The following is a 25,287-nucleotide window of genomic DNA, read 5'->3' on the forward strand; positions in this document are numbered from 1 at the left end:
GCGGCAGCCAGGCTGGTCTCTGGGCCATCTCGAAGAGACCATATTACTCCTGTATTGAAGGAGCTACACTGGCTGCCAATATGTTTCTGGGCAAAATACAAGGTGCTGGTAATAACCTATAAAGCCCTAAACAGTTTGGGCCCTGGGTATTTAAGGGAACGCCTTCTTCTGCATGAACCCCACCGCCCACTGAGATCTGCTGGAGAGGTCCATCTGCAGCTGCCACAGGCTCGTCTGGTGGCCACTCAGGGACGGGCCTTCTCCACTGCTGCCCCAAGGCTTTGGAATTCTACCTAGTGAAATAAGAGCCTCCCCATCTCTGACAGCTTTTAAAAAGTCTTTTAAAACACATTTCTTCACCCAGGCTTTTAATTAATGTTGTTTTAATGGTTTTAATGCTGTTTTAAAATATTATTTTAAAAATTTTAAATTGTTGTAATGTGTGTGTGTTCCCCCCCCCCCATTTTTGTCTTAACGAATGCTTTACTTTGTTTTTATTCTGTTGTAAATTGCCCAGAGACGCAAGTTTTGGGAGGAATAAAAATGTTTTTAAATAAATAAATAAATAAATAAATAAATAAATAAATAAATAAATAAATAAATAAAAACCATACTAGAAAAGAAATGGACTTGAGAGAGCAAGCATGGATTGTTTCCTTTACCAAGCAGGGTCTGCCCTGGTTGCATTTGAATGTAAGACTACATGTGAGCACTAAGATATTCCCCTTAGGGGATGGGGTCACTCTGGGAAGAGCACCTGCATAATTGCATGCAGAAGGTTCTAAGTTCTCTTCCTGGCATCTCCAAGATAGGGATGAGAGAGACTACTGCCTGCAACCTTTGAGAAGTCACTGCCACTCTGTGTAGACCAGGGTTTCTTAACCTTGGGCCCCCAGATGTTGGACTACAACTCCCATCACACTCAGCCACAGAGGCCATGTCTGGGGATGATGAGAGATGTAATCCAACATCTGGGGGCCCAAGGTTAAGAAACCCTGGTATAGACAATACTGAGCTAGATGGACCAATGGTCTGACTCCGTATAAGGCAGCTTCCTAGGTTCCTAACATTTCAAGGTAAATTGAGATTTGATATGACAGAAGACAAGATTTTCCTGAAAACATACATTTCCACTGAGCAACAGGTATTTTCACTTTCCCCTCTGTAATTACTGCTGTTTTCAGTAATGCAAAGCACCATATAACATGACCACTGTCGGAGCCACGGGCGCAGTGGGAAGCAAGGCAAGGTTTTATATTTAATTACAATGGCTCTCTCTCCAGTTTAGGGTGATGTTCACTAGAAATATATTATCACTGGAGGCTGCCTTAAGTTCAGGGCCAAGATTAAGGGGAACAGCCAAAACAGCATTTATTGCAACATAGGACAGGTGTTGGCTGTTATTTATTTAGACGCATCCCTGGGGAGTCACAGATTGTTAACAGGAAGCAAATCAGCATGTATTATAATTAGAGAGAAAATCTCCGATGTTTTTTGAAGCACTATTTTTTAGTTAAATGTTGCCATTTACAGTTATTTGAGTTATTACCTACAGTTACATGTCAGTTGGCTAATCCTTAGGTCATAGCTAGAGTTCTGAAAACTATTTTGCATATATAATTCTAACAACTGTAATAAAAATGAAAAATAATACCTTAATGAATAGTGTAGCATGCCTTTACCCATAAATGACAGTTTCCCTATAGTGTATTGAATATTTTGTCCAGCCTATTCATAAATTATTCAAATAATGGATCTTCTTTCATTTCCTTTGGGAGATTGTTACAAGTCTAACAGGCATTGCTGTTAGAATTTTTCCCCTAACTGTGAAATCTCTATTCTTTCCCCTCATTTTATCCCTTTGTGAAAGTGTTTTTTGTCTTTAAATGGAAAGAAAGCATGGAGATCATTCATGATTTTTCCACAATATTTTAAATACAACTTTAGATGGACGAATTTCAATTTCTTTGCCTGTTCAATTTATTTTTAAAATGAAAGATTTAAAAAAGAGTATATGGAAGATGAAGGCATGTGTTTTGAAAACTGAAATTCTTAATGATAGTGTTATACATTGTTCTTAAATATTTATAATTTTAATATAATAGAATATTTTGTCGTTTCCATCCCCCACATGATTCAGTATCTCATTCATCCTAATAACCATGTTTCACATGGTCATGTCTGCTCCTCCGTAGCAGTTCACATATTTCAAATCCAGACCTCTTATCTCCTAAATGCAGTTGTATCAAGATTAAGAAAAATACTATTGTAACCAACGAAGCAAGGCTTCAGTGCATATGCAGTCCAAAGTTGTACAAGATTTTGCCTGCAGTGCTGAAAGAAGTATAACATTATGTCCAGTTCTGGGACTGGCAAGTCAGCAAGGCAGGCTGGAAACATGAGATCTCTAGGGGAGCTGCTGAACCAGTGATGAGCTGGTGACAACAGAAGGAAGGCCTGTAAGTCTTGCAAGGACCCTGACCATTCCTTGACTTGTAGGGCAGCCTGAGTAGCTCCAACAGGAACAAAGGTCTCAGCAGCCAGGTGTGCACTCTGCCACTCGGTGCAACCTGGAGACCTAGAGAAGAGGCCAGAACCCACCAGGGTCCTCAGTGCTCCAGAACTCCTGTGCGAGAGCACCTGGTTTCAGCTCTGAGTGGATCAGGGGCTGTTGTCAGGGTTGGGAATCTGGGCCAGGGAAGACTGACACTGGCCAATGGAAGTGTGAGGTTCATCAGAGCAAATTGACTACTAAAACAGAATATCTATATTATTAATCCCCGTAGACGTGCCTCTGTGGGGATGTGTCCCAGCAACCCAGCGGATTGGCTGGGAAGCAGAGGCGCCGGATTGGCTGGGCGGTGGAGCTCACGTGGGGCAGGATTCATGAGACTGTTGAGCTGCTGCCCAGAGAAATGGCAGACGGGTGGGCGGACGGCGGCGGGACCAGCCGTGGCGGGCACGGCGCACCACCAGTGTGAGGAAGCGGCAGCAGGAGCAAACGGGCCAGCAAGCCGGTCAGAAACCACAAGCGGGGAGGGGGGGGGAGAGAAGCGAGAGGGTGGGCGGTGGTTAGAGACACCTGGGGGAAGAGTTAGGGAGAAGGGGCTGAAGGGGGGGTAGCCAGGGAGAACTAGGGGCGCAGATGCTATGCGCCCGGTCAACTAGTTGAGTAATAAAACATAAATGCCGCAATTAGAAATGTCACAATATTTTCTCAGTTCGCTCATTTTATTGATTTGTAATACTATCAGACTTCGTAGAAACTGAGATAAATCAGTCATATCACAGATTTGTGTAAATGTAAAAGCATATCACATAAATCTAAATGAAACACAGAATGTAGACTCCAATGGCCTTAACATTTTTATCTGAATGTAAAATTACATTTTATGTGGTTATGTGGGTTTTATAAATTAAATCCATATCTCACTTTTCCCTCAAAGAGCATCTAAAGAAGCTTGCAACTCATGAAAACAAAAGAACAATAAAGCAACAAAGAACTAAAATACTACAGCAGCTAGACAATAAAAACCAAGGGGAACAGAAGAACTTGCTCACAAAGGTTTTGTTGCATTTAAAGAAGACAAAGAATGAGGAAAATAATATTTAAGTGTGCTATATTATTTACAATTAAATTGTATCAACTGTAATGGCCAGTAACGACAAAAACAATAGATTAACTCAGAAAATACCTTGAAATATTACTTTCCAATTAGATGCCTTGAAGGCCTAACTGTTTATTTTGTTTAGTGGCATCTGCTAAGAGTAGGCCATCAGGGAACTGGTTATGGCTCCCTGATTCCCACAAAATATATGGAATGATTTATTCATGGTAGGCAGACTAATGGGGTTCCGTTAAACTGAATCAACAGACAAAGGTCTCCAAGGATTATATACATGGCCAAACACCACTAGTGTAATTGAACCCTGCTGATGCTATTTGGCAAATAAACAAACATTCTAACTGTAGTTATCACTGCTGGCATAAACAGCAGCAATACATATGATCAATCAACAGAATTAATGACAGCACAGCATATCATTAAAGTGTAATTGACTCCTTGTTGCTCCAAGACAAACAAGGCAAGGAACTCAGTCCAGCCTACACCTCTCGCATGAGTCATGCCTGTTATGCACAAGACATCACTGACCAAATACCATAGGATGATTATGTGAGTGAAAAAGCCAAACCCAGAGCTTTGTGTTTGTTGAGAGAATTCTGACCAGCAGCCCAACCCTATACACATTTGTTTAGAAGTAAATTCCAGTCTATTCAATGCGCCTTACTCCCAAGTAAGTGTAGGGATGCCACTTTAAGTCTGCCTGCTCACTATTCTTTTGGTCTATCTACTCTCCACCCCGCCAAAAAACAAAAACCAAGAACTCTTGAGCTTTATTTTGTGGTTTGATATATGAGGTCTTTCACACAACCTTACGGTGTGTGGGGTGGGGGGGGAAGCAGGCTGTGGGGAAGACAGGAGCTCACCTACCTTCCCTGGCAGAGGAGCACCCACTGTCCTCCCCTCCATCATACCACGAGCCCACACAAGAGCAGTGTGGCAGAGGGAGATGCTGAGAGCAGGAGAACCTCTCCCCACCCACTTCCCAGAGTGCCCCAGGCCACAAGCATGGCAGCTGATCTCATTAGAACAGATGATGCTCAGTACAGCTTCTCCTTCCCCCCTTGCTCAATGCCAGAAATGGTGGCAGGCCGGGGAAAGACATTTAGCCCTGCGGTGGTGGTCACCCAGACAACTGCCAGCTGAGGTTAAGCGAACCCTTGGCTAAACTCCAGGTTAAAAATTCGGGCTTGGCACAGGGGCAGTGTGGGGATCAGACTTGATCCCAGTGCTTCACACGTGCAGCCTAACCCAGTCTGGGCTGCCCTAACCTGGGTTTGGCTCCTCATATGAATACCCTTAATGTTTAATCCATGAGCTCTCAATAAAAAACCCCAAATTTAATTCTACTGAAAATGTGCAGGGACTGACAAGAAAATATGGAGAATGCCCTCATTATTCTGTTTTTCTTCATTACTACCTTGCCTTTCTGGCCAACACACACACAAGAAGATGTATGACAATACAACATTCCAAAAATATCCTACTGAATGCCAGTCTTACTTCAACGAAAGAAGGCATCTAGAATAAGATCCCACCTGACAGTCTTAAGGCACAGTGAAACTCCTTTGAAAGTCTGTCTTCTCTAAAGCACCCTGGATCCAAGCTGCTGGCTTTCTTTCACCCAGATTCTGTTCTGACTTCCTTTTCTTGCACCACTCATGGGTAGTGTTACTGATTTACCCACTTGGACTTACAGGCCACAATCCAGAGAAGCATAGGATCACATCTGGGTACACAATGACAACCTGCTCACGCTCCCACTTTTGCATTCTCTCTTAAGGTCCCCTTGAGAATTTTAAAAGGAACAGGCAAAATTGATCAGGTGCTGGATTGTGGCAACTCCCTTGCTTTCAATCCCTGGACTGTGGGGCTGATATATCTTTAACACTATGAATTTGAGAGGTGCTTAAACAACTAGGAAAGCCATCTCTTGTTTAAGTTTATGTCCAAATAGTATGCAAAAATATGGATGAAATGTCTATATTACTACTATATGGAAGCAGCCTTTCAATTTACTGCACTGAACATTACACATTCATTAGGTAAAAAACAAGGAGTAACAATTTAGATGAAATTCTCTAGATGCATCGAAGCAAAAAATAAGTTTTGCAGATGGTGCCCAGTAGCTGATAATTCATGTGGGATCATAATAGGCCTTTTAAGTGCTTGAAGGTATTTATGTACCTTAAATTATGAATGATTAAAATGTACTATAAAGCAAACACTTGTTCATTTTCAGACCCAGCCCCCAATATATAACTTGCACTGGAAGATGAGAAACTTTTTTTTTTAATCATTAGCTTTGCTTAAAAATTGGTCAATGAGATAGTGAAGTGAAGCATATTTTGCTCAGCCAATTAGCTAACCCATTCCCCATCAGTATTATAGGTAACCAGCCTTTTACGGTATGCACAGTATTGTGCACTCCAATTAGTTTCACACTGTTGATGTGAAGCATTTCACATCCTTTATTTAAAACTGAATTTAGCCCTTCTTTAAACCAATGTAAATTCCATTACTTCACCATTGATTATAGTCTTCTGAAGGATGCATGTTTAGCACAAAGAAAATGTAATCTGATTAACTGTGGAAAAACACTCAGCCTGAAAGCCTTAGCTCGATTAAACTACATGCATACTATGAACTGATCACAGGGATAGTCCTGCCCGAACATAATAGGGTTTACACATTCACGTGGTAGTTCTGTGGTAAATGCAATACCAAAGCAATTGATGCAGAACCCCCAGGAAAGTTCATTGCACATTGTGGATTATGTGTTATGGTTGTGCTTGTTCATAGGGAAGAGCTATTCTAGAGTAACTATAGTGAGCAACATAAAATGTACACAACTATTTCAGAGCATAATATCTGCCTAAAGCAAAAAAAACCTGCTGTAGTGATGCTTGGTTACAGTATATATCTAAAGACTGTAGTGTTGTGTAGCAGAGGAGGGAGAGAGAAGAAAAAAATCAAGGAGAGGAGCAAAAGAGACAATGCTTGGCTGATGGAAGACAAAGCAAGTGGTATGAATGCAGCCTTGACATGTGGCTGGGGACTTGCTAGAAACAAAACAGAGCCAAGCATGATCCTTGCCTCTTAGCGCTGAAATAGAACTACATACTTCTTGAAATAATTTTTTTTAAACCATAGAAATGGATGGTGTCCCAAACGGCACATTTCTTCATCCCCCTGCCTTGATAACTGTGTCAACTATAGATAAGGTATTCATCACAAATACTTTAATCCTGTTAATTCAGTCCTTTGGTATCCAGAGGTTACCTAGTGAAGGCTGCTAACAAGGCGTATCTTAGTCTTTATTTTGCAGCTACACAAAGAATAATAGATTATCACTTAGGTAGTTGGAAAAATAACATATATAATTTCCAAGTTTGTGCTGTGGGTTGATTGCTCATGCTCAAAGTCCATACTTCCCTTCACGTTCCAGAGTTTAAGGGTTTAGGAAATTCAGACCTGATATACACTCCATCCCTCTACAGAAAACTTCTAGATGAGAAGCTGAATTATCTTTAATTACCCTTAAAGTAAGTTCTATTGTTTTCAATGGAGGGTTGGGACTCTGGAATGGCAAGAGTGAGCAACATTCTACTGTTGTGTTACAAGTTTCCTCTTCACAATGCTTATGTTGATCAGAGATGACTGCTGGTCATCTAAGAAACAGCATCACTAACACTCCAAACTATAGTAAAAAATACAGCTGTCCATGAAGGGGAAAAAGGAACAGGAACCCATGACACATAAAACCAACAACTGTCACCAACAGTCAGAGGGAATGCAGGGAAGGAAGGAATGATGGGAAAGAGTTGTTAGAAGGAAAAAAGAAGGATGGAGATAGAGGACCAGAAAAACAATTGCAGAAGGGAGGGGAATTGTCAAGGCACAAAGCAAGTAGTAGTAGTAGCAGTAGTAGCAGCAGCAGCAGCAGCGATGATGATGATGATGATGGGGGGAGGGAGGGGGGAGGGAGGGAAAGGAGAACAACATAAGCGGACACTGGGAAAGGTGACAGATAAAACAAAACACAGTTCCTCATCATTCCATTCATCATATTTGGCTAGTTACTTATAAAGATAAACCTACATGTACTGATTATTTTTCTGGTTTCACATGATGTTGCTTGTATTCTGGTTTTTAAATGGTTCTGTGATGGTGGTGGGGATTCAATTATCCTCACATAAATATAACTAGAACTGTACAGAGGTCTGTATGCTTGCGCCAGGTGTAAGAGTTCAAGACTTTTTTAAAAAGGCAAAAGGTTTGAGGGGAAAATTTCCAAGTTTGCAAAAGATGGGGAGTAGGTAAGTACATTAATACCTTGTTACTGAGTGTCAGAGGAGTTGAGTACATGATACAAATACAGCCAATATTTATATACCACTTTTCAACTAAAGTTCCCAAGGCAGTCGCAGTCTCTTACCACTTTGAAAAGGCATCTCTTTGCTCAGTTAGCACTATCACATTGCAGGCACAAAGACAACAGGATCCTGGGTGTGAAATTCAATTAGCAAACATAAGAACAGCCCTGCTGGATCAGGCCTAAGGCCCATCTAGTCCAGCATCCTGTTTCGCACAGTGGCCCACCAGATGCCGCTGGAAGCCGCAGACAGGAGTTGAGGGCATGCCCTCTCTCCTGCTGTTACTCCCCTGCAACTGGTAATCAGAGACATCCTGCCTTTGAGGCTAGAGGTGGCCCACAGCCCTCCGACTAGTAGCCATTTGTAGACCTCTCCTCCATGAAGTCATCCAAACCCCTCTTAAAGCCATCCAGGTTGTTGGCTGTCACCACATCCTGTGGCAGAGAGTTCCACAAATGGATCATGCGTTGTGTGAAAAAGTACTTCCGTTTGTTGGTCCTAGACCTCCTGGCAATCAATTTCATGGAGTGACCCCTGGTTCTAGTGTTGTGTGAGAGGAAAAAGAATCTCTCTCTCCACTTTCTCCATGCCATGCATGATTTTATAGACCTCTGTCATGTCTCCCCGCAGACGTCTTTTTTCTAAGCTAAAAAGCCCCAGGTGTTGTAGTCTTGCCTCATAAGAAAGGTACTCTAGGCCCCTGATCATCTTGGTTGCCTTCTTCTGTACCTTCTCCAGTTCAACAATGTCCTTTTTAAGATGTGGTGACCAGAACCGTATGCAGTACTCCAAGTGTGGTCGCACCATAGTTTTGTATAAGGGCATTATAACGTTAGCCGTTTTATTTTCAATCCCCTTTCTAATGATCCCTAGCATGGAATTTGCATTTTTCACAGCTGCCGCACACTGAGTCAACACTTTCAACGAGCTGTCAAACACAACCCCAAGATCCCTCTCCTGCTCTGTCACCGACAGCTCGGATCTCATCAGCATATACTTGAAGTTGGGGTTTTTTGTCCCAATGTGCATCACTTTACACTTGCTAACACTGAACCGCATTTGCCATTTTGTCGCCCACTCCCCCAGTTTGGAGAGATCCTTTTGGAGCTCCTCACAATCCGTTTTGGATTTCACTACCCAGAAGAGTTTGGTATCATCTGCCAATCTGGCCACATCGCTGCTTACCCCTGCTTCCAGATCATTTATGAATAAACTAGTATTTTTAAGCCCGTTAAAATAACGGGCGCTAGTAGGGTTGTGTAGATATGTTTGTTTGATCTGTATTTCCTCCACAGAAAGGGTTGTGGGCTTTTCTCTGTTCTTGGCTCTTTTTTTGTTGTTTTGGTTTTTAGTAATTCTTTCTAAGTATCAATTTTCAAGTTTTGTTTATTTTTCCGATATGTATCTCATTTACTTTCTACATACTTATCAGGAAAGGTCTTGAGAATACTTTGCTGGAGAATACTATTGTCTAAGTTTTTATCTTAGTATCAATGTTCAATCTCACATACATAATATTTGAAGTTGTTGTTTTTTTAAATTTGGTATTGTTTTCTCTCGTTATAGAATTTCTGTATGCACCACATTTCTTGTGAATATTCTTTATGAGTTTGCTAATAGTTTGCCTTGGTCTGGGCCTTCTAGTGCGTTGACCACAACGTCTGCAAAACTCCTGACTCTTGATAATGCCACATATAAGTGTCTGTGGCTGAATTCTGTCTCTTGCAGATTAATCCCTACCTTTTCTTGGGTTTGACCCTGAGATTTATTTATTGTCATGGCATAGGCTAATTTAATTGGTAATTGTCGCCTTCGCAAGGTAAAGGGTACATCAGTGTAGGATGGTGCCAAATCAATATGGGGGATGAAGAGCATCTCTCCCTCTGCTGATCCTGTTATCACTTGAGCAATGATGAGGGGTTTTTTTCAGGTTCTTTGCTGCTTACCCCTACTTCTAGATCATTTATGAATAAATTAAAAAGCACCGGTCCCAGTACAGATCCCTGGGGGAACTCACTTCTTACTTCCCTCCATTGTGAAAACTCTCCATTTATCCCTACCCTCTGTTTCCTGTCTTTCAACCAGTTAGCAATCCCCACATGTACTTGTCCCTTTATCCCATGACAGCTAAGTTTCCTCAGGAGTCTTTGATGAGGAACTTTGTCAAAAGCTTTTTGGAAGTCCCGGTAGACTATGTCCACTGGCTCACCTTGATCCACACACTCGTTGACACTCTCAAAGAAGTCCAAAAGGTTGGTGAGGAAAGATTTACCTTTGCGGAAGCCATGCTGGCTCACTCCCAGCAGGGCCTGTTCTTCTAGGTGCTTTACAATTTTATCCTTGAGGATGCTTTCCATCAATTTGCCTAGAACGGACGTTAGGCTAACTGGCCTGTAATTTCCCGGATCGCCCCTGGATCCCTTTTTGAAAATCGGTGTTACATTTGCTACTCTCCAGTCCTCTGGTACAGAGCCTGATTTCAGGGATAAGTTAAATATTTTAGCAAGGAGGTTGGCAATTTCACATTTGAGTTCTTTGAGGACTCTTGGATGGATGCCATCCGGCCCTGGTGATTTGTTAGCTTTCAGTTTTTCCAGACAGTTTAGAACATCATCCCTTGTCACTTCTATCTGACTCAGCTCTCTAGCCTCCATCCCTAAAAAACCTGGTTCAGGAACAGGTATATCCTCAGTATCCTCTGTCGTGAAGACAGATGCAAAGAACTCATTCAGCTTCTCTGCAACCTCCATATGCTCCTTAATAATCCCTTTCACTCCCTCATTGTCTAATGGTCCAACTGCCTCCCTGGCAGGTTTCTTGCTTCTGATGTACTTAAAGAAGTTTTTGTTATTCCCCATGATACTTTTGGCTAAATGTTCCTCAAACTCTCTTTTTGCCTCCCTTATTGTCACCTCGCATTTCTTTTGCCAGAGTTTGTGTTCCTTTCTGTTCTCTTTGTTTGGACAGGCCTTCCAATTTCAGAAGGATGTCTGCTTCCCTTTTATGGCTTCCTTGATGGTACCCGTTAGCCATGCTGGCATCCTCCTGGACTTAGTGGTACCTTTCCTCCTTTTGGGTATACAATCTAATTGGGCTTCTAGTATTGTGGTGACTCTCCTGATTTCCCCCCTCAGCCTTCTTTTCATGATACTCCTCATTTTGGAGAAGTTTCCTCTTCTGAAATTCAAAATGTCTGTGTTAGACATCCTTGGTGATTCTCTCACCACATGTATGCTGAATTTGATGGCACTGTGGTCACTGTTCCCTAAAAGGTCGATGACACTGACATCACGCACCAGGTCCTGGGTGTCACTCAGAATTAGATCCAAGGTCGCCTTCTCTCTGGTCGGTTCCATGACCAACTGTTCTAGGGCACAGTCATTTAGCGTATCTAGAAATTTGACCTCTTTGTCCTGACTTGAATGTGAATTTACGCAGTCTATGTGTGGGTAGTTGAAATCACCCATAATTACAGCCCTGCCTCTCCTTGACGCCTCCCTGATTTCCTCCTGCAACTCCCAGTCACTGTCGGCATTTTGATCCGGAGGGCGATGGCACGTCCCCAGTAGCACGTTCCCTTTCCGGCCTTGTATAGTCACCCACAGGGTTTCTGTGGAGGACTCCAGTCGACCAAGGTTTTCTAGCTTGTTAGATTCTATCCCTTCTTTAACATACAGTGCTACCCCTCCTCCAAGGCGCCCCTCCCTGTCCTTTCTATAGAGTTTATATCCAGGGATAACAGTGTCCCACCGGTTCTCACTGTTCCACCATGTTTCTGTTATGCCCACTATATCTATTTCTGCGTTAGCAACCAAGCACTCCAGCTCACCCATCTTGGCTCGGAGGCTTCTGGCATTGGCATATAAGTACCTATACGCTTAATCTCTCCCCTGATGTATGCTATTCTTTTGACTCTTTGACCTGCTGGCACAGGCTCCCGTTTGCTCTTTATGCGGTTCTGCTCTGTCCCCTTCTGTTTTATCTGAATTCTCTGCAGCCTCATACTTTAAAGGATGGCTTTTGCCTAACAGGATACTGCCCAGCTCCCATTGGCTGTTCCTCAAGTGTCATTTTAAAAGCTGCTCTGCAACCTTTTTGATTTTAAGCACTAGCAGTCTGGTTCCATCTTGGTTCAAGTGCAGCCCGTCCCTTTTGTACAGGCCTTGCTTGCCCCAAAATGTGACCCAGTGCCTAACAAATCTAAACCCCTCCTCCTGGCACCAACGTCTCATCCACGCATTGAAACCCCTCAGCTCTGCCTGTCTCACTGTACTTGCGCGTGGAACAGGTAGCATTTATGAGAATGCTACCTTGGGGGTCCTGGACTTCAAAATGCTACCTATCAGCCTAAATTTGGTTTCCAGGACCTCCCGACTGCATTTCCCCACATCGTTGGTGCCGACATGCACCACGACAGCTGTCTCCTCCCCAGCACTGCCTAGGAGCCTGTCTAGATGCTGCGTAATGTCCGCAACCTTCGCACCAGGCAGGCAAGTCACCATGTGGTCAACACGCGGGTCACAAACCTATCTCTCTTTCCCTCTAATGATCGAATCACCAACTACAAGGAGGCCCCCACCCCCCAGAGGAGTATCCCCTGTGCGAGAGGATATGGGCTCATCATCCACGGAAGGGGTCCCTTCTAAAGGAGGTTTTCCCTGTACAGGACACCACAGCCCAGCTGACCAGGTGTTTGGAGCCGGTCGCAGACTGGCTGAGGCAAAGTCATCTACGGCTTAATCCAGATAAGACTAAAGTTCTGTGGCTGGGACCGAAGAGGTCGGGGGGAGTTTTCAATTACTGACCCTTGATAGTGCTTGTTTGATACTTCAGCCTACTGTGAAGAGCCTGGGCGTGATTCTTGATGCTGCTTTGAATATGGAGGCTCAGATCATGGAGGTCGCTAGAAAGGCCTTTTTTCAGTTACGCCAAATACAGCGGCTGGCCCCCTATCTGTCTCCTCCGGACTTGGCCACTGTGATCCATGCAGATTAGATGGTCACTTCCAGATTAGATTATTGCACCTCACTTTATGTGGGGCTGCCACTGCGCCTAACTCGGAGATTGCAACTGGTGCAGAATGCAGCGGCCAAGGTCCTTACTAAGGCGCCTTGGCAAGCACATGTGACGCCTTTGCTTGTTCAGTTGCACTGGTTGCCGGTTGAGTCCCAGGTTAAGTTTAAGGTATTAACCTTAACATTTAAAGCCCTACACTGTATGGGCCCTCCATACCTCCAAGACCGCCTTGTTCGATATGTCCCTTGCCGGGTCCTGAGATCAGCCACAAGTAATGCTTTGGTGATCCCAAGCCCTAGCGATATTAAACTGTAATCAACGAGAGCCAGAGCCTTCTCAGTGGTGGCCCTGACTCTATGGAACAGTCTCCCAGATAATATCAGAGCTCTCCATGATCTGTTGGCCTTTCATAAGGCATGTAAGACTGAAATGTTCCGCCGGGTGTTCGGTCGCTGAGATAGCTGGTCATAGAGTGATCCTGTAATCCATGGTTATGGTGTCATGTGGAATGAGTATTGTATGGGGTTGTGGTTTATGAGGTTATGTAAGATATATTTTCATGGAATTGTTTTGCTGTATATGTTATTGCTTGTAAGCTGCCCTGAGTCCTTTGAGAGTAGGGCGACATATAAATCTAACCAACTAAATAATATGAAGTATCTGCCACATAATTTGCCTTTTCAAGGTATATATTCAAATACAGCTAGCCAGAAAACAGCTTGCCTAGGTTAGGCATGACCCCCTCATACACAACATGATCTCCTCATACACAGCTTCAAAGCAGCCACAATTACTATAGAATGCTTCTTTGTACTCATCTGAGTGCCTCTACCCCTCTGTTCATTCTCTCTCTCTCTCTCATTCTCTAAAGCATACCCGTGGCTATTCCCGTGTGTGGCAGCTCTTGCGAGAGTTCACAAGCAGAAGAACCATGGTGATTGGGCAGTGGAGATTCCATATGCAGATAGGGAGAAGGAGCCTGTAATGGTTAAAGTCAGTTGGAGTACAACTGTTACATCAAGATGTTTTTGATTGTAGAGGAGGGAGATAGATAGATAGATAGATAGATAGATAGATAGATAGATAGATAGATAGACAGATAGAGAGATAGATAGAGAGATAGATGAGAACAGTGGGCAGGGGTCTGCGAAGAGAGGGGTCATGAGGGAGGAAAGAGCCCCTTCAGGAGAAGGAGGCTGCCGTTGTGTGAATTAGATGAGGAAACAAGATGAACAAGATTTGTTAACTCAGGGAGGGAGGGAGGGAGGGGAGGGGGAGAAAGACAGGTGAAGAGCAAGTGGAGGAGAAAGAGAGAAAAAGAAGAGAGGGCGAGAGAGAAAGAAGGAAGGGCGAGGGACGGGCCCGAGCCTGTCAGTGGCCTGAGGGGAATGAGCAGCCATGGCACTGCCTTTTAGCAGCAAGGAAAGGCCCAGTCAACCACTGCTGCTGTTTGGGGCTGCGGAGGGAGGGAGGCAGGCAGGCAGGCAAGGGACAGGCCCAGGCCTGTCCGTGGCCTGAGGGGAATGAGCAGCCATGGTTGTGGTGGCAGCGAGGAAGGGCCTGGTCAACCGCTGCTGCTGCTCCTTCTCCTGTGGGGAGGAGCAGGAATGGGGCTTGGGTGAGGATGGGGAGGTCTCTGGGGATAGGGTGCTGCAGCTTGGCCAACAGGCACCACAATGCTGCAGCTGCAACCAAGAGAAGTGAGAGGGATGGAGTAAAGGGATGGAGGCGAGACCAAGAGGGGTGAGGGGGGTGGAAGCAATGGGATGGAGGAGCAGGAGTGCAGCTCAGGTGAGTGTGGAGAAATCTCTGAGGTGAGGGGGGTTGTGGCAATGGGTGATGGGAGCAATCAAGTACTAGCGCGCAGATGCTCTGCATGGGTTAAGCTTGTTTAAATTATTCACTCCCTTCCCTATCTATCTTGCTTAGTTTAATTGTAATCCAATAGCAGAGGGTTTTGGGGTTTTGTTTTTTTTTAATTTGTACAGAGCTCAGTGCAATATTAAGAATAAATAATGATTAATAATGGGCAACATGAATATGCACTACTGAAATCAATAAGAGAAGTTAGTCTTGGCTAACTTAAGCCCCATTAATTCAATAGGAGTCTGGATCCTGCCCAGTACTATTCAAGTTTGGATGCTGCCCACTGATAATAAATTACTATGCATTGTTGGACCTCCCCCATACCCTATTCATCTATCTACTCAGTTTCCCTGAAGTCCAAGAGTGTATGGATGTCAAGGTAATTATGTCATATGGCATAGTAGATTTGGCTATTTAAACAACGTATAAAAATCATGTAATCTCCAAAACATCCAGTCTTATGAGCTGGGGGCATTTAGGGAGTAGAAGACTCCATATTGCCTTTCCTAGTCTAATATTGATCTGATACAGTACTGTGTCTGATTGATTGATTTCTATGCCTCCCTTCCAAAAATGGCTCAGGGCAGTTTCAAAATTCTGTTTTTAAAGGCAGCCAATGAAGCCAAAATATTCTGCAATCAAGCTTCCTGGTGCTGCAGCTGAAGAATGAATTAGATTAGTCACAACTTTTATTGTTGTCCAAATACTATGTTCACGGCAGATCTTGATAATCTTTTCCTGTTCAATGTACAAACAGGTTAATCTCTGCCATTTCCAGCCAGTTGTCTTGCAGTCAAACTATGCTGCATAGTCCAGCTGACTGAAGACAAAGAACAAGATGGACATCCGATCAAGGCAATATGCAAAACAAACAGTGGTTGTCAGTGTATATGTTGCCCCTAAACTTGTTAAATTAGTGTTTGAGTTTGATGCAGGCAAACCAGTATTGTGCCATTTCCCTATGCTCTGTTTTCCTTGATAATTACATACCGTATTTTACGGACTATAAGACGCTACGGACTATAAGACGCACCTTAATTTTAATCCAGTTTTTCAGAGTTTTAACATATTAAACTGTTAAAACATATAAGACGCTCCTGAATTTTGGCGGATATTTTTCGAGGAAAAAAGTGAGTCTTATAGTCCATAAAATACGGTATATGCATTAGGGATGTGCATGAAATGGAGCTTGCATTCCACTCCATTCTCGGAACGGAATACAAGATCAGCAGAACATTCCGTCAGAATAACTGGTCGTACTAGTTGTTTTGACAGAATGACACCATTCCATTGGACCATTCCAAGCACCATTTTGGACTCCAAAATAGAATGGTCAGAACACTTAGAATGGTCTGAGTGTTCCGCATTCAGAACGGTAACCTTCTGCTCCAAGCTCAGAACAGGCCCTTCATTTGAAGGGTATTCTGTTTCAACTTAGGATCACTCAGAATGGCCCAGTTCATGGTAAGAATGTTCCAGCCGTGAACCATTCTGCATTTCCCTAATATGCATCTAGGACATTTCACATTTCTCTATTTTTGAAAGCATGCCACATAAGCAGCTAGGGATTAACAGGACTTTAAAATCCATAGGAGCCCTGTAACTGGTAGTCAGGCCCAGCCTGAGACCAAGAAAATTCAAAAGGGGTTTTCCACTCTTTTGGAGGGGGGGGGATCAATAGCTCAGTTAAATTTGGAGCTATTTTCTGTTTTGGTGGGCAGTCTGTTGGAAGCTGAAGAGAGAGCAGCTAGAAAAAGGTAGGATAACACTCTCTCCCTCACATACTCATTGCAAGATCTGGACTAAGAAAGCTGAAGGAAAAGCTGCAGTAAAAGAAATACTTTAAGGAAGAACTGCCATCTAAAAAAGCAGTGGTGGGAAAAGTTCTTAGACATTGTGTTAGGTTGTTTTTCTTTTGTTTCAATTTTACTCTGAATCCTACAAACTGATTTGTTCTTTCTATTAACAACCTTATGTTTTCCTCAACAACAATGTTTTCCTATTACCAACCTTATGTTTTCCTCAACAATCAAGTGCTTCAGAGATTTATTTATTTTTTAAAAACCCTCTTTCTTCTTTATAAGAGCAGTTTGGAGTGCTCTGTGGGAAAGAGGAAGGAAGTTCCCTAGCACCAATGTATTATTTTCTGTTTGGCAAGTTAATTCACCAAGATTTTGGAAACCCAAACTATCCACATTGGAGTTTCTTAATGCCAATGATGACATCTATCTAACAATGTGATCTTCAGGGCTGACTGGACAAGCAGATCTTCTGTTATTCAACAAATTAAATTGAATCCATGTCACTCACAATCCTTCTGTATGTTGTCAGTTCCAAACCAGTAGCAGTGACAGCACTCTTCTCTTTCTTTTTCCTAATGAGTTCTTAAGATTTTGCTAATTGCCTCTTTCAAATGTTCCCCTGCAACTATTTGAAAACAGATGTAACTGTGTTATGGAATCCCTTTTTCATCTCAGGTTACTTCTGTTACCAACTCTGGTATTGGCACCCCAGACGAGAGGCTTGGCTTGGCTCAAATTCAGGCCGGTCTGGGCCCAGCTTGAGAATGCCAAGGATGGGGGTGGGTGGGTTATGGAGGATGTACAGCCTCCATGGCCCTCAGGAGATGCTTTATGTGCCTCTCTTATGATATGCCATGAAGAATGTTCTGTATGTTACTTCCTGGTATGTAGTGAAATGCATGCTATGCTAACAAGCTATGAAAGCTAATTTGTCCATGTCAGTCTCTTTTGATGTTCACTTGTGCTTTTTGCTGCACCCTAAGTAACTGGTAATCCTAAAGTACCCTAAGTAAATGCAGATGATCTGCTAGCTCTAGTAATGAAAGTCAAGGAGCACAGTGAAAAAGGGGGACTACAACTAAATGTAAAGAAGACTAAACTAATGACAACAGGTACAGCAATCAGCCCCAGAATGGATAATGGAGACATTGAAGTGGTGATAGCTTCTGCCTTTTAGGCTCGACCATCAATAGTAAAGGATCCAGCAGTCAAGAAATACGCCACAGACTAGGACTTGGTAGAGTTGCAAAGAAGGCTTTGGAAATGATATTTAGATGCCATGACGTGTAGATACCTATAAAAATTAGTATCATTCGGACAATGGTTTTCCCCATGACACTCTATGGATGTGAAAGCTGGACTTTGAAAAAGGAAGACAGAAAAAGTATTGACGCTTTTGAACTTTGGTGCTGGAGAAAACATTTGAAGATACCATGGACAGCCAGGAAAACAAACAAATGGATCACAGAACAAATCAATCCAGAATTTTCACTCAAGGCACAAATGACCAGGCTCAAACTATCATACTCTGGACACATTAAGCAAAAACCCAACTCCCTTGAGAAGTCCATAATGCTGGGAAGAGTTGAAGGATAGAGAAGAAGAGGATGACCAGCAGCAAGGTGGATGGACTCTATTACGACAACAATGAATGCACCACTGAAAGACCTTAAAGGCCAAGCTGAAGACAGAGCATCCTGGAGAGAATCTATGTGCTCGCTAAGAGTTGACACCAACTTGATGGCACTTAATCAATCAATCAATCAATCAATCAATCAAAGTACCTGGTGCAATGACATACCCACCATTGGACAACAGTGGGGGACAAATGTCCCTGGGCCACACTCAGACAGCAGACAAAGTGCTCACCAGCTAGGAGCACAAGGCATGGCCATTCTCCTGCTGCTTTCCAGTCAGAGAGCAAAGGGTCAGCTGGGTGCTTGATAGGGATGTGTACTAATAGATTTTTTTGATTCGATTTGTACCCAGATCGAATCACCCCAATTTTGTTTTGAGTCTGAATCTCGCCAGCTAGCACAGGGGGGATTTGTTTTGTCCACAAATCTCCTGAAACAGATAGATTCGGATACTAATTGTTTTGTACCCAAAATGATTCTCACAGACAGCAGTGATTCTCTCAGCGGCAGAAAGGGGGTGGGGAAAAAAAATTCTCTTCTCTTTGCCTCAATCAGGAAAGCAAGAACAAAAAGCAGAGAATCCACATTTGAAGAACATTTGAAAATCTCTCCTTCAAACTCCCCCCACCCTTGTGCCTTCTTTGACCCTTCCCCTAGCCAATGTGGGGTCAGTCACTCCTGGCAACACAAGATTTGAATGGAAACAAGCCAATCTAGAACTAGGGGGGAATCGCCAGCCAATCGCTACGCACCGTAAATCACCAATCTGAAGCTTGGGAGAATTTAAAAAAAAAACAAAAAAAAATCCTGACAAAATGGAGATAGAAAGAGAGATCACCACAAAATGGAGGTCTGAATCTACAAATTTGGTCTCTGCACATGCACAGGGTCCACTTTACTGACCTCCATGCATGCTCAGAGGGCATCTGCAAATGGCCTCTGTGTATGCGCGGAGGTCAGTAAAATTGTTCCTGTGCATATACAGAGCCCCGAACCAGGCTGCTGCTGGCCTGGGCTACTCAGGGGGAGGCCGGCAAGGGTCGGGGAAATCCAGCCCCACCTGTGCTTGTACTTGTAAGTAGATATTTACCCTTCTCCTGGCCCCCCTATACTTAGGGGGGGAAACCCTGCACGTGTACTGGTAAAGGGGAATCCTCGTCAGATTCCCTTTTACCAATATAGCTCCAAGCCGGTTGAGCCAGCTCAGTTTGAATTTGAACCGGGTCCAGCTCGACCAGGCCAAAACCAAGCCAGGCTGGGCCATCTCAAATCCAATTAGGATTCAAGCCGAACTGGCAAATCCAGTTTTGTGCACACCCCTAATGGCCAAGCAGTTCCTCCTTTCCCCTTTCCCAAAGCTCCCTTATCCATCAGGTCTGGGTTCTCGACCTACTGTCTCCTACCCTTTCTTTAGTCATCCCAAATTATGGCCTCTCATCACTTTTCCATTTCAGACCTACTTGCTTGAAGCATATGCTTCTTTCTAACAGTACACACCCCACTTCTGTCCTTAAAACCTGTATAAGACTTTTCTCCAGGAGGCACATCACATTTTTAGCATATTTTATATATAAGACATATGGGATAATTTTACATACCCTTCTCCACCAACTCTTGTTATTTTTAGGCGAAAATCGACTGAATTCAGACTGGGTGGCTTCCATTTCAAAATGTCATCACAACGTCCAGGCTTGTATTTCTTTAAAAGAATATTTAAGGAAAATTAAATAAAGCTTATTTGAATCTTTAAAAGATAGCATTTGATAACTTAATAAATATTTCAGAATGTTATTATAAAGCATGCCTCTAAACATCCCATAAATGTGGCTGGAGCTTTAACACAAAACTGGAAGTACTACAAACAATACCTGAAAGAAGGGAGTAGCATACAGTATGGGATTTTTTTAAGCCTCATCTTCCCATGTGTACCGCATAATGTGTGCTGTCCCTATGATTCTTCTTAATTTTCTAAGGGGACTATATGAAGCAGTTCAGATTGCATACAGTTGTTAATGTGCTGCTGGGATCAAATGCACTGAATCAGCAAACAGGAAAAACATTAACCCCAAATCTAGGACAGATCCCCTGATCCTAGACCTGATACATTTAGAATTTTAAAAAGCAGAGTAAAGGCATAATATAATATAATATAATATAATATAATATAATATAATATAATATAATATAATATAATATAATATAATATAATACATTCATTCAAAAAAAAAACACTATTGAAAAATACTAATACGGTGAATATTTATATACCACTTTTCAACAAAAATTCCCAAAGCGGTTTGCATAGATAGATAGATAGATAGATATGAAATGGCTCACTGTCCCCAAAGAGCTCACAATCTAAAAAAGTAACATAAAATAGACAAAACAGTATTAGCTTCCATGTTATACTGTTTACTAAACAGATACCAAACAAAAACAAGTAATCTAACAAAATAAAGAATTAATTTCCAGAAGAAGACTCTTTAAAACTTGCTGTTGACTTGAAATGAGGGAAGGGATCCCCCATGCTTGGTGCAAGGAGCTCCTGGCTCTCAGGGAACAAATTTGTTCCCTTGAGACCAAGGTGGAGGATCTGGAGAAGCTCAGTGAGACAGAGAGGCATGTGGATGAGACCTTCAGAGATGTGATAGAGCCATTTCACTCCAGGGCTGGTAGCTCCTCTGTTGTCAGGGAGAATGAAGGATTTGGGCAAGGAGGACATTGGTCTGAGGAAGAGGGAAAACCTCCTTTAGAAGGGACCCCTTCCATGGATGATGAGCCCATATCCTCTTGCACATGGGATAATCCTCCGGTGGGTGAGAGCCTCCTTGTAGTGGGTGATTCAATCATTAGAGATATCGAGAAATGGGTTTATGACCTACGTGTTGACGGTGACTTGCCTGCCTGGTGCGAAGGTTGCGGACATCACGCAGTATCTAGATAAGCTCTTAGGCAGTGCTGGGGAGGAGACAGCTGTCGTGGTGCACATCAGCACCAACTATGTGGGGAAATGTAGTCGGGAGATCCTGGAAGCCAAATTTAGGCTGATAGGTAGCATATTGAAGTCCAGGACCTGCAAGTTAACATTCTCAGAAGTGCTACCTGTTCCACGTGCAGGTACAGTGAGACAGGCAGAGTTGAGGGGTTTCAATGCGTGGATGAGATGTTGGTGCCGGGAGAAAGGGTTTAGGTTTGTTAGGCACTGGGATACATTTTGGGGGAAACAAGGCCTTTATAAAAGGGATGAGCTGCATTTGAACCAAGATGGAACCAGACTGCTGGTGCTTAAAATCAAAAAGGTTGCAGAGCAGCTTTTAAAATGACACCTGGGGAATAGCCGACAAGAGCTGGGCAGTATCCTGTTAGGCAAAAGCCATCCTTTAAAGTATGAGGCTGCAAAGAATTCAGATAAAACAGAAGGGGGCAGAGCAGAACCACATAAAGAGCAGACAGGAGCCTGTGCCAGCTGGTCAGAGAAAGATAGCAAACATCAGGTGAGAGATTCAGCATATACAGTAATCCCTTGACCTACGAACTACTCGACATCCGATGTTTTCGAGTTACGAGTGACAAAAAAGACCGGAAGTAGTTGCCGGTTTAGATTCAGCTTACTCGACCTACGAATTTTTAGATGCGGTTTCCTCGACTTACGAATGTTTCCAGACCTCCGTGGTGTGCACTTCGACTTACGAAAATTTCGACCTCCGAACGTGCGTTCGGAATGGATTAAATACGTAAGTCGAGGGACCACTGTAGGTGCTTATATGCCAATGCCAGAAGCCTCCAAGCCAAGATGGGTGAACTGGAGTGCTTGGTTGCTAACACAAAAATAGATAGTGGGCATAACAGAAACATGGTGGAACAGTGAGAACTAGTGGACACTGTTATCCCTGGATATAAACTCTATAGAAAGGACAGGAAGGGGCACCCTGGAGATGGAGTAGCACTGTATGTTAAAGGAGGATATAGAATATAACAAGCTAGAAAACCTAGGTGGACTGGAATCCTCCACAGAAACCCTGTGGGTGACAATACAAGGACTGAACATGAACGTGATACTGAGGACGTGCTATCGCCTTCCAGATCAAAACCCTGACAGTGACTGGGAGTTGCAGCAGGAAATCAGGGAGGCATCAAGGAGAGGCTGGGCTGTAATTATGGGTGACTTCAATTATCCACAAATAGACTGGGTAAATTCACAGTCAGGTAATGACAAAGAGGTCAAATTTCTAGATATGCTCAATGACTGTGCCCTAGAACAGTTGGTCTTGGAACCAACCAGAGAGAAGGTAACCTTGGACTTAATTCTGAGTGACACCCAGGACCTGGTGCGTGATGTCAGTGTCATTGACCCTTTAGGAAACATTGACCATAGTGCGATCAAATTCAGCATACATGTGGGGAGAGAATCACCAAGGAAGTCTTAACACAGACACTTTGAATTTCAGAAGAGGAAACGTCTCCAAAATGAGGAGTATGGTGAAAAGTAAGCTGAAAGGGAAAATCAGGAGAGTCACTTCTCTCCAGAGTGCATTGCGTTTACTCAAAACCACAATGCTAGAAGCCCAGTTAGACTGTATACCCAAAAGGAGGAAAGGTGTAACTAACTCCAGGAGGATGTCAGCATGGCTAACAGGTACTGTCAAGGAAGCCATAAATGGGAAGAAGACATCCTTCCAAAATTGGAAGGACTATCCAAGTGAAGAGAACAGAAAAGAACACAAACTCTAGCAAAAGAAATGCAAGGTGACAATAAGGGAGGCAAAAAGAGTGTTTGAGGAACATGTAGATAAAGTATCAAGGGAAATAACAAAAACTTCTTTAAATATATCTGAAGCAGGGTACCTGACAGGGAGGCGGTTGGACCATTAGACAATGAGGGAGTGAAAGGGATTATTAAGGAGGATATAGAGGTTGCAGAAACGCTAAATGAGTTCTTTGCATCTGTCTTCACGGCAGAGGATACTGAGCATATACCTGTTCCTGATGCAGGCTTATTAGGGATGGAGGCTAAAGAACAGAGTCAGATAGAAGTGACAAGAGATGAAGTTCCAAACTGTCTGGGAAAACGGAAAACTAACAAATCACCAGGGCCGGATGGCATCCATCCAAGAGACCTCAAAGAACTCAAATGTGAAATTGCCAACCTCCTTGCTAAAACAGATAAAGTATCCCTGCAATTGGGCTCTGTATAAGAGAACTGGAAAGTAGCAAATGTAACAACCATTTTCAAAAAGGGATCCAGGGGCGATCCGGGAAATTACAGGCCGGTTAGCTTAGCATCCGTTTCAGGCAAATTGATGGAAAGCATCCTCAAGGATAAAATTGTAAAGCACCTAGAAGAACAGGCCCTGCTGGGATTGAACCATCATGGCTTCCACCAAGGTAAATCTTTCCTCACCAACCTTTTGGAGTTCTTTGAGAGTCAACAAGTGTGTGGATCAAGGTGATCCAGCTGACATAGTATCCCTGGACTTCTAAAAAGCTTTTGACAAAGTTCCTCATCAAAGACCCCTGAGGAAACTTAGTGGTCATGGGATAAAGGGACAAGTACACGTGTGGATTGCTAACTGGTTGAAGGACAGGAAACAGAGGGTAGGGATAAATGGAGAGTTTTCACAATGGAGGGAAGTAAGAAGTGGAGTCCTCCAGGGATCTGTACTGGTACCAGTGCTTTTTAATTTATTCATAAATGATCTAGAAGTAGGGGTAAGCAGCAAAGTGGCCAAATTTGCGGATGATACCAAACTCTTTCGGGTAGTGAAATCCCAAAGTGATTTGTGAGGAGCTCCAAAAGGATCTCTCCAAACTGGGGGAGTGGGCAATAAAGTGGCAAATGTGGTTCAATGTTGGCATGTGTAAAGTGATGCACATTGGGACAACAAACCCCAACTTCAAGTATATGCTGATGGGATCTGAGTTGTTGGTAACTGACCAGGAAAGGGATCTTAGAGTCGTACTGGACTGCTCAATGAAAGTGTCAACTCAATTTGCAGCAGCTGTGAAAAAGGCCAATTCCATGCTAGGGATCATTAGGTAGGGATTGAAAATAAAACGGCTAATGTTATAATGCCCTTATACAAAACTATGGTGCGGCCATACCTGGACTACTGCGTATAATTCTGGTCACCACATCTAAAAAAGGACATTGTAGAACTGGAAAAGGTGCAGAAGAGGGCAACCAAGATGATCAGGGGCCTAGAGCACCTCTCTTATGAAGCAAGGCTACAACACCAGTGGCTTTTTAGTTTAGAAAAAAGACAACTGCGGGGAGACATGATAGAGGTCTATAAAATCATGCATGGTGTGGAGAAAGTGGAGAGAGAGAAATTCTTCTCCCTCTGAAATAACACTAGAACCAGGGGTCATTCCATCCTTCCGAGGTCGGTAAAATGAGTACCCAGAATGTTGGGGGCAATATGCTAAATCATTGTAAACCGCTTAGAGAGCTCTGGCTATAGAGCGGTATATAAATGTAAGTGCTATTGCTATTGCTAAGTGCTATAAAATTGATTGACAGGAAATCTAGGATCAACAAACGGAAGTACTTTTTCACACAATGCGTAATCAACTTCTGCCACAAGATGTGGTGACAGCCAACAACCTGGATGGCTTTAAGAGGGGTTTGGATAACTTCATGGAGGAGAGGTCTATCATTGGCTATTAGTTGGAGGACTAAAGGCCACTTCCAGCCTCAAAGGCAGGATTCCTCTGAGTACCAGTTGCAGGGGAGTAAGAGCAGGAGAGAGGGCCTGCCCCCAAATCCTGCCTGTGGCTTCTAGCAGCATTTGGTCGGCCACTGTGCGAAAGAGGTTGCTGGACTAGATGGGCCTCCATGGGCCTGATCTAGGAGGGCTGTTCTTATGTTCTTAAGATGCAAAGTTGGGGAAGAGCACGCAAGATTTTCAAGGTGGCTATTTATATTAATATTATTACTTCTTGTTTACACAGTCAGACAGGTGTTATT

At 43.2% G+C, this 25,287-nt stretch overlaps 1 protein-coding gene across 4 annotated transcripts in view; it reads right to left on the reverse strand.

Annotated features, from left to right (window-relative positions):
• RNGTT (RNA guanylyltransferase and 5'-phosphatase) overlaps positions 1–25,287 on the reverse strand; it is a 278,619-nt gene that overhangs the window by 35,239 nt on the left and 218,093 nt on the right. For all 4 annotated transcript variants that reach the window (XM_053287326.1, XM_053287325.1, XM_053287324.1 and 1 more), the window contains one exon: positions 19,919–20,019. In XM_053287326.1, the coding sequence (XP_053143301.1) occupies positions 19,919–20,019 (101 nt within the window). The remainder of the gene's footprint in view (positions 1–19,918; positions 20,020–25,287) is intronic.

Source organism: Hemicordylus capensis, chromosome 1, assembly GCF_027244095.1.
Source record: "Hemicordylus capensis ecotype Gifberg chromosome 1, rHemCap1.1.pri, whole genome shotgun sequence".
Classification (NCBI taxonomy): Eukaryota; Metazoa; Chordata; class Lepidosauria; order Squamata; family Cordylidae; genus Hemicordylus; species Hemicordylus capensis.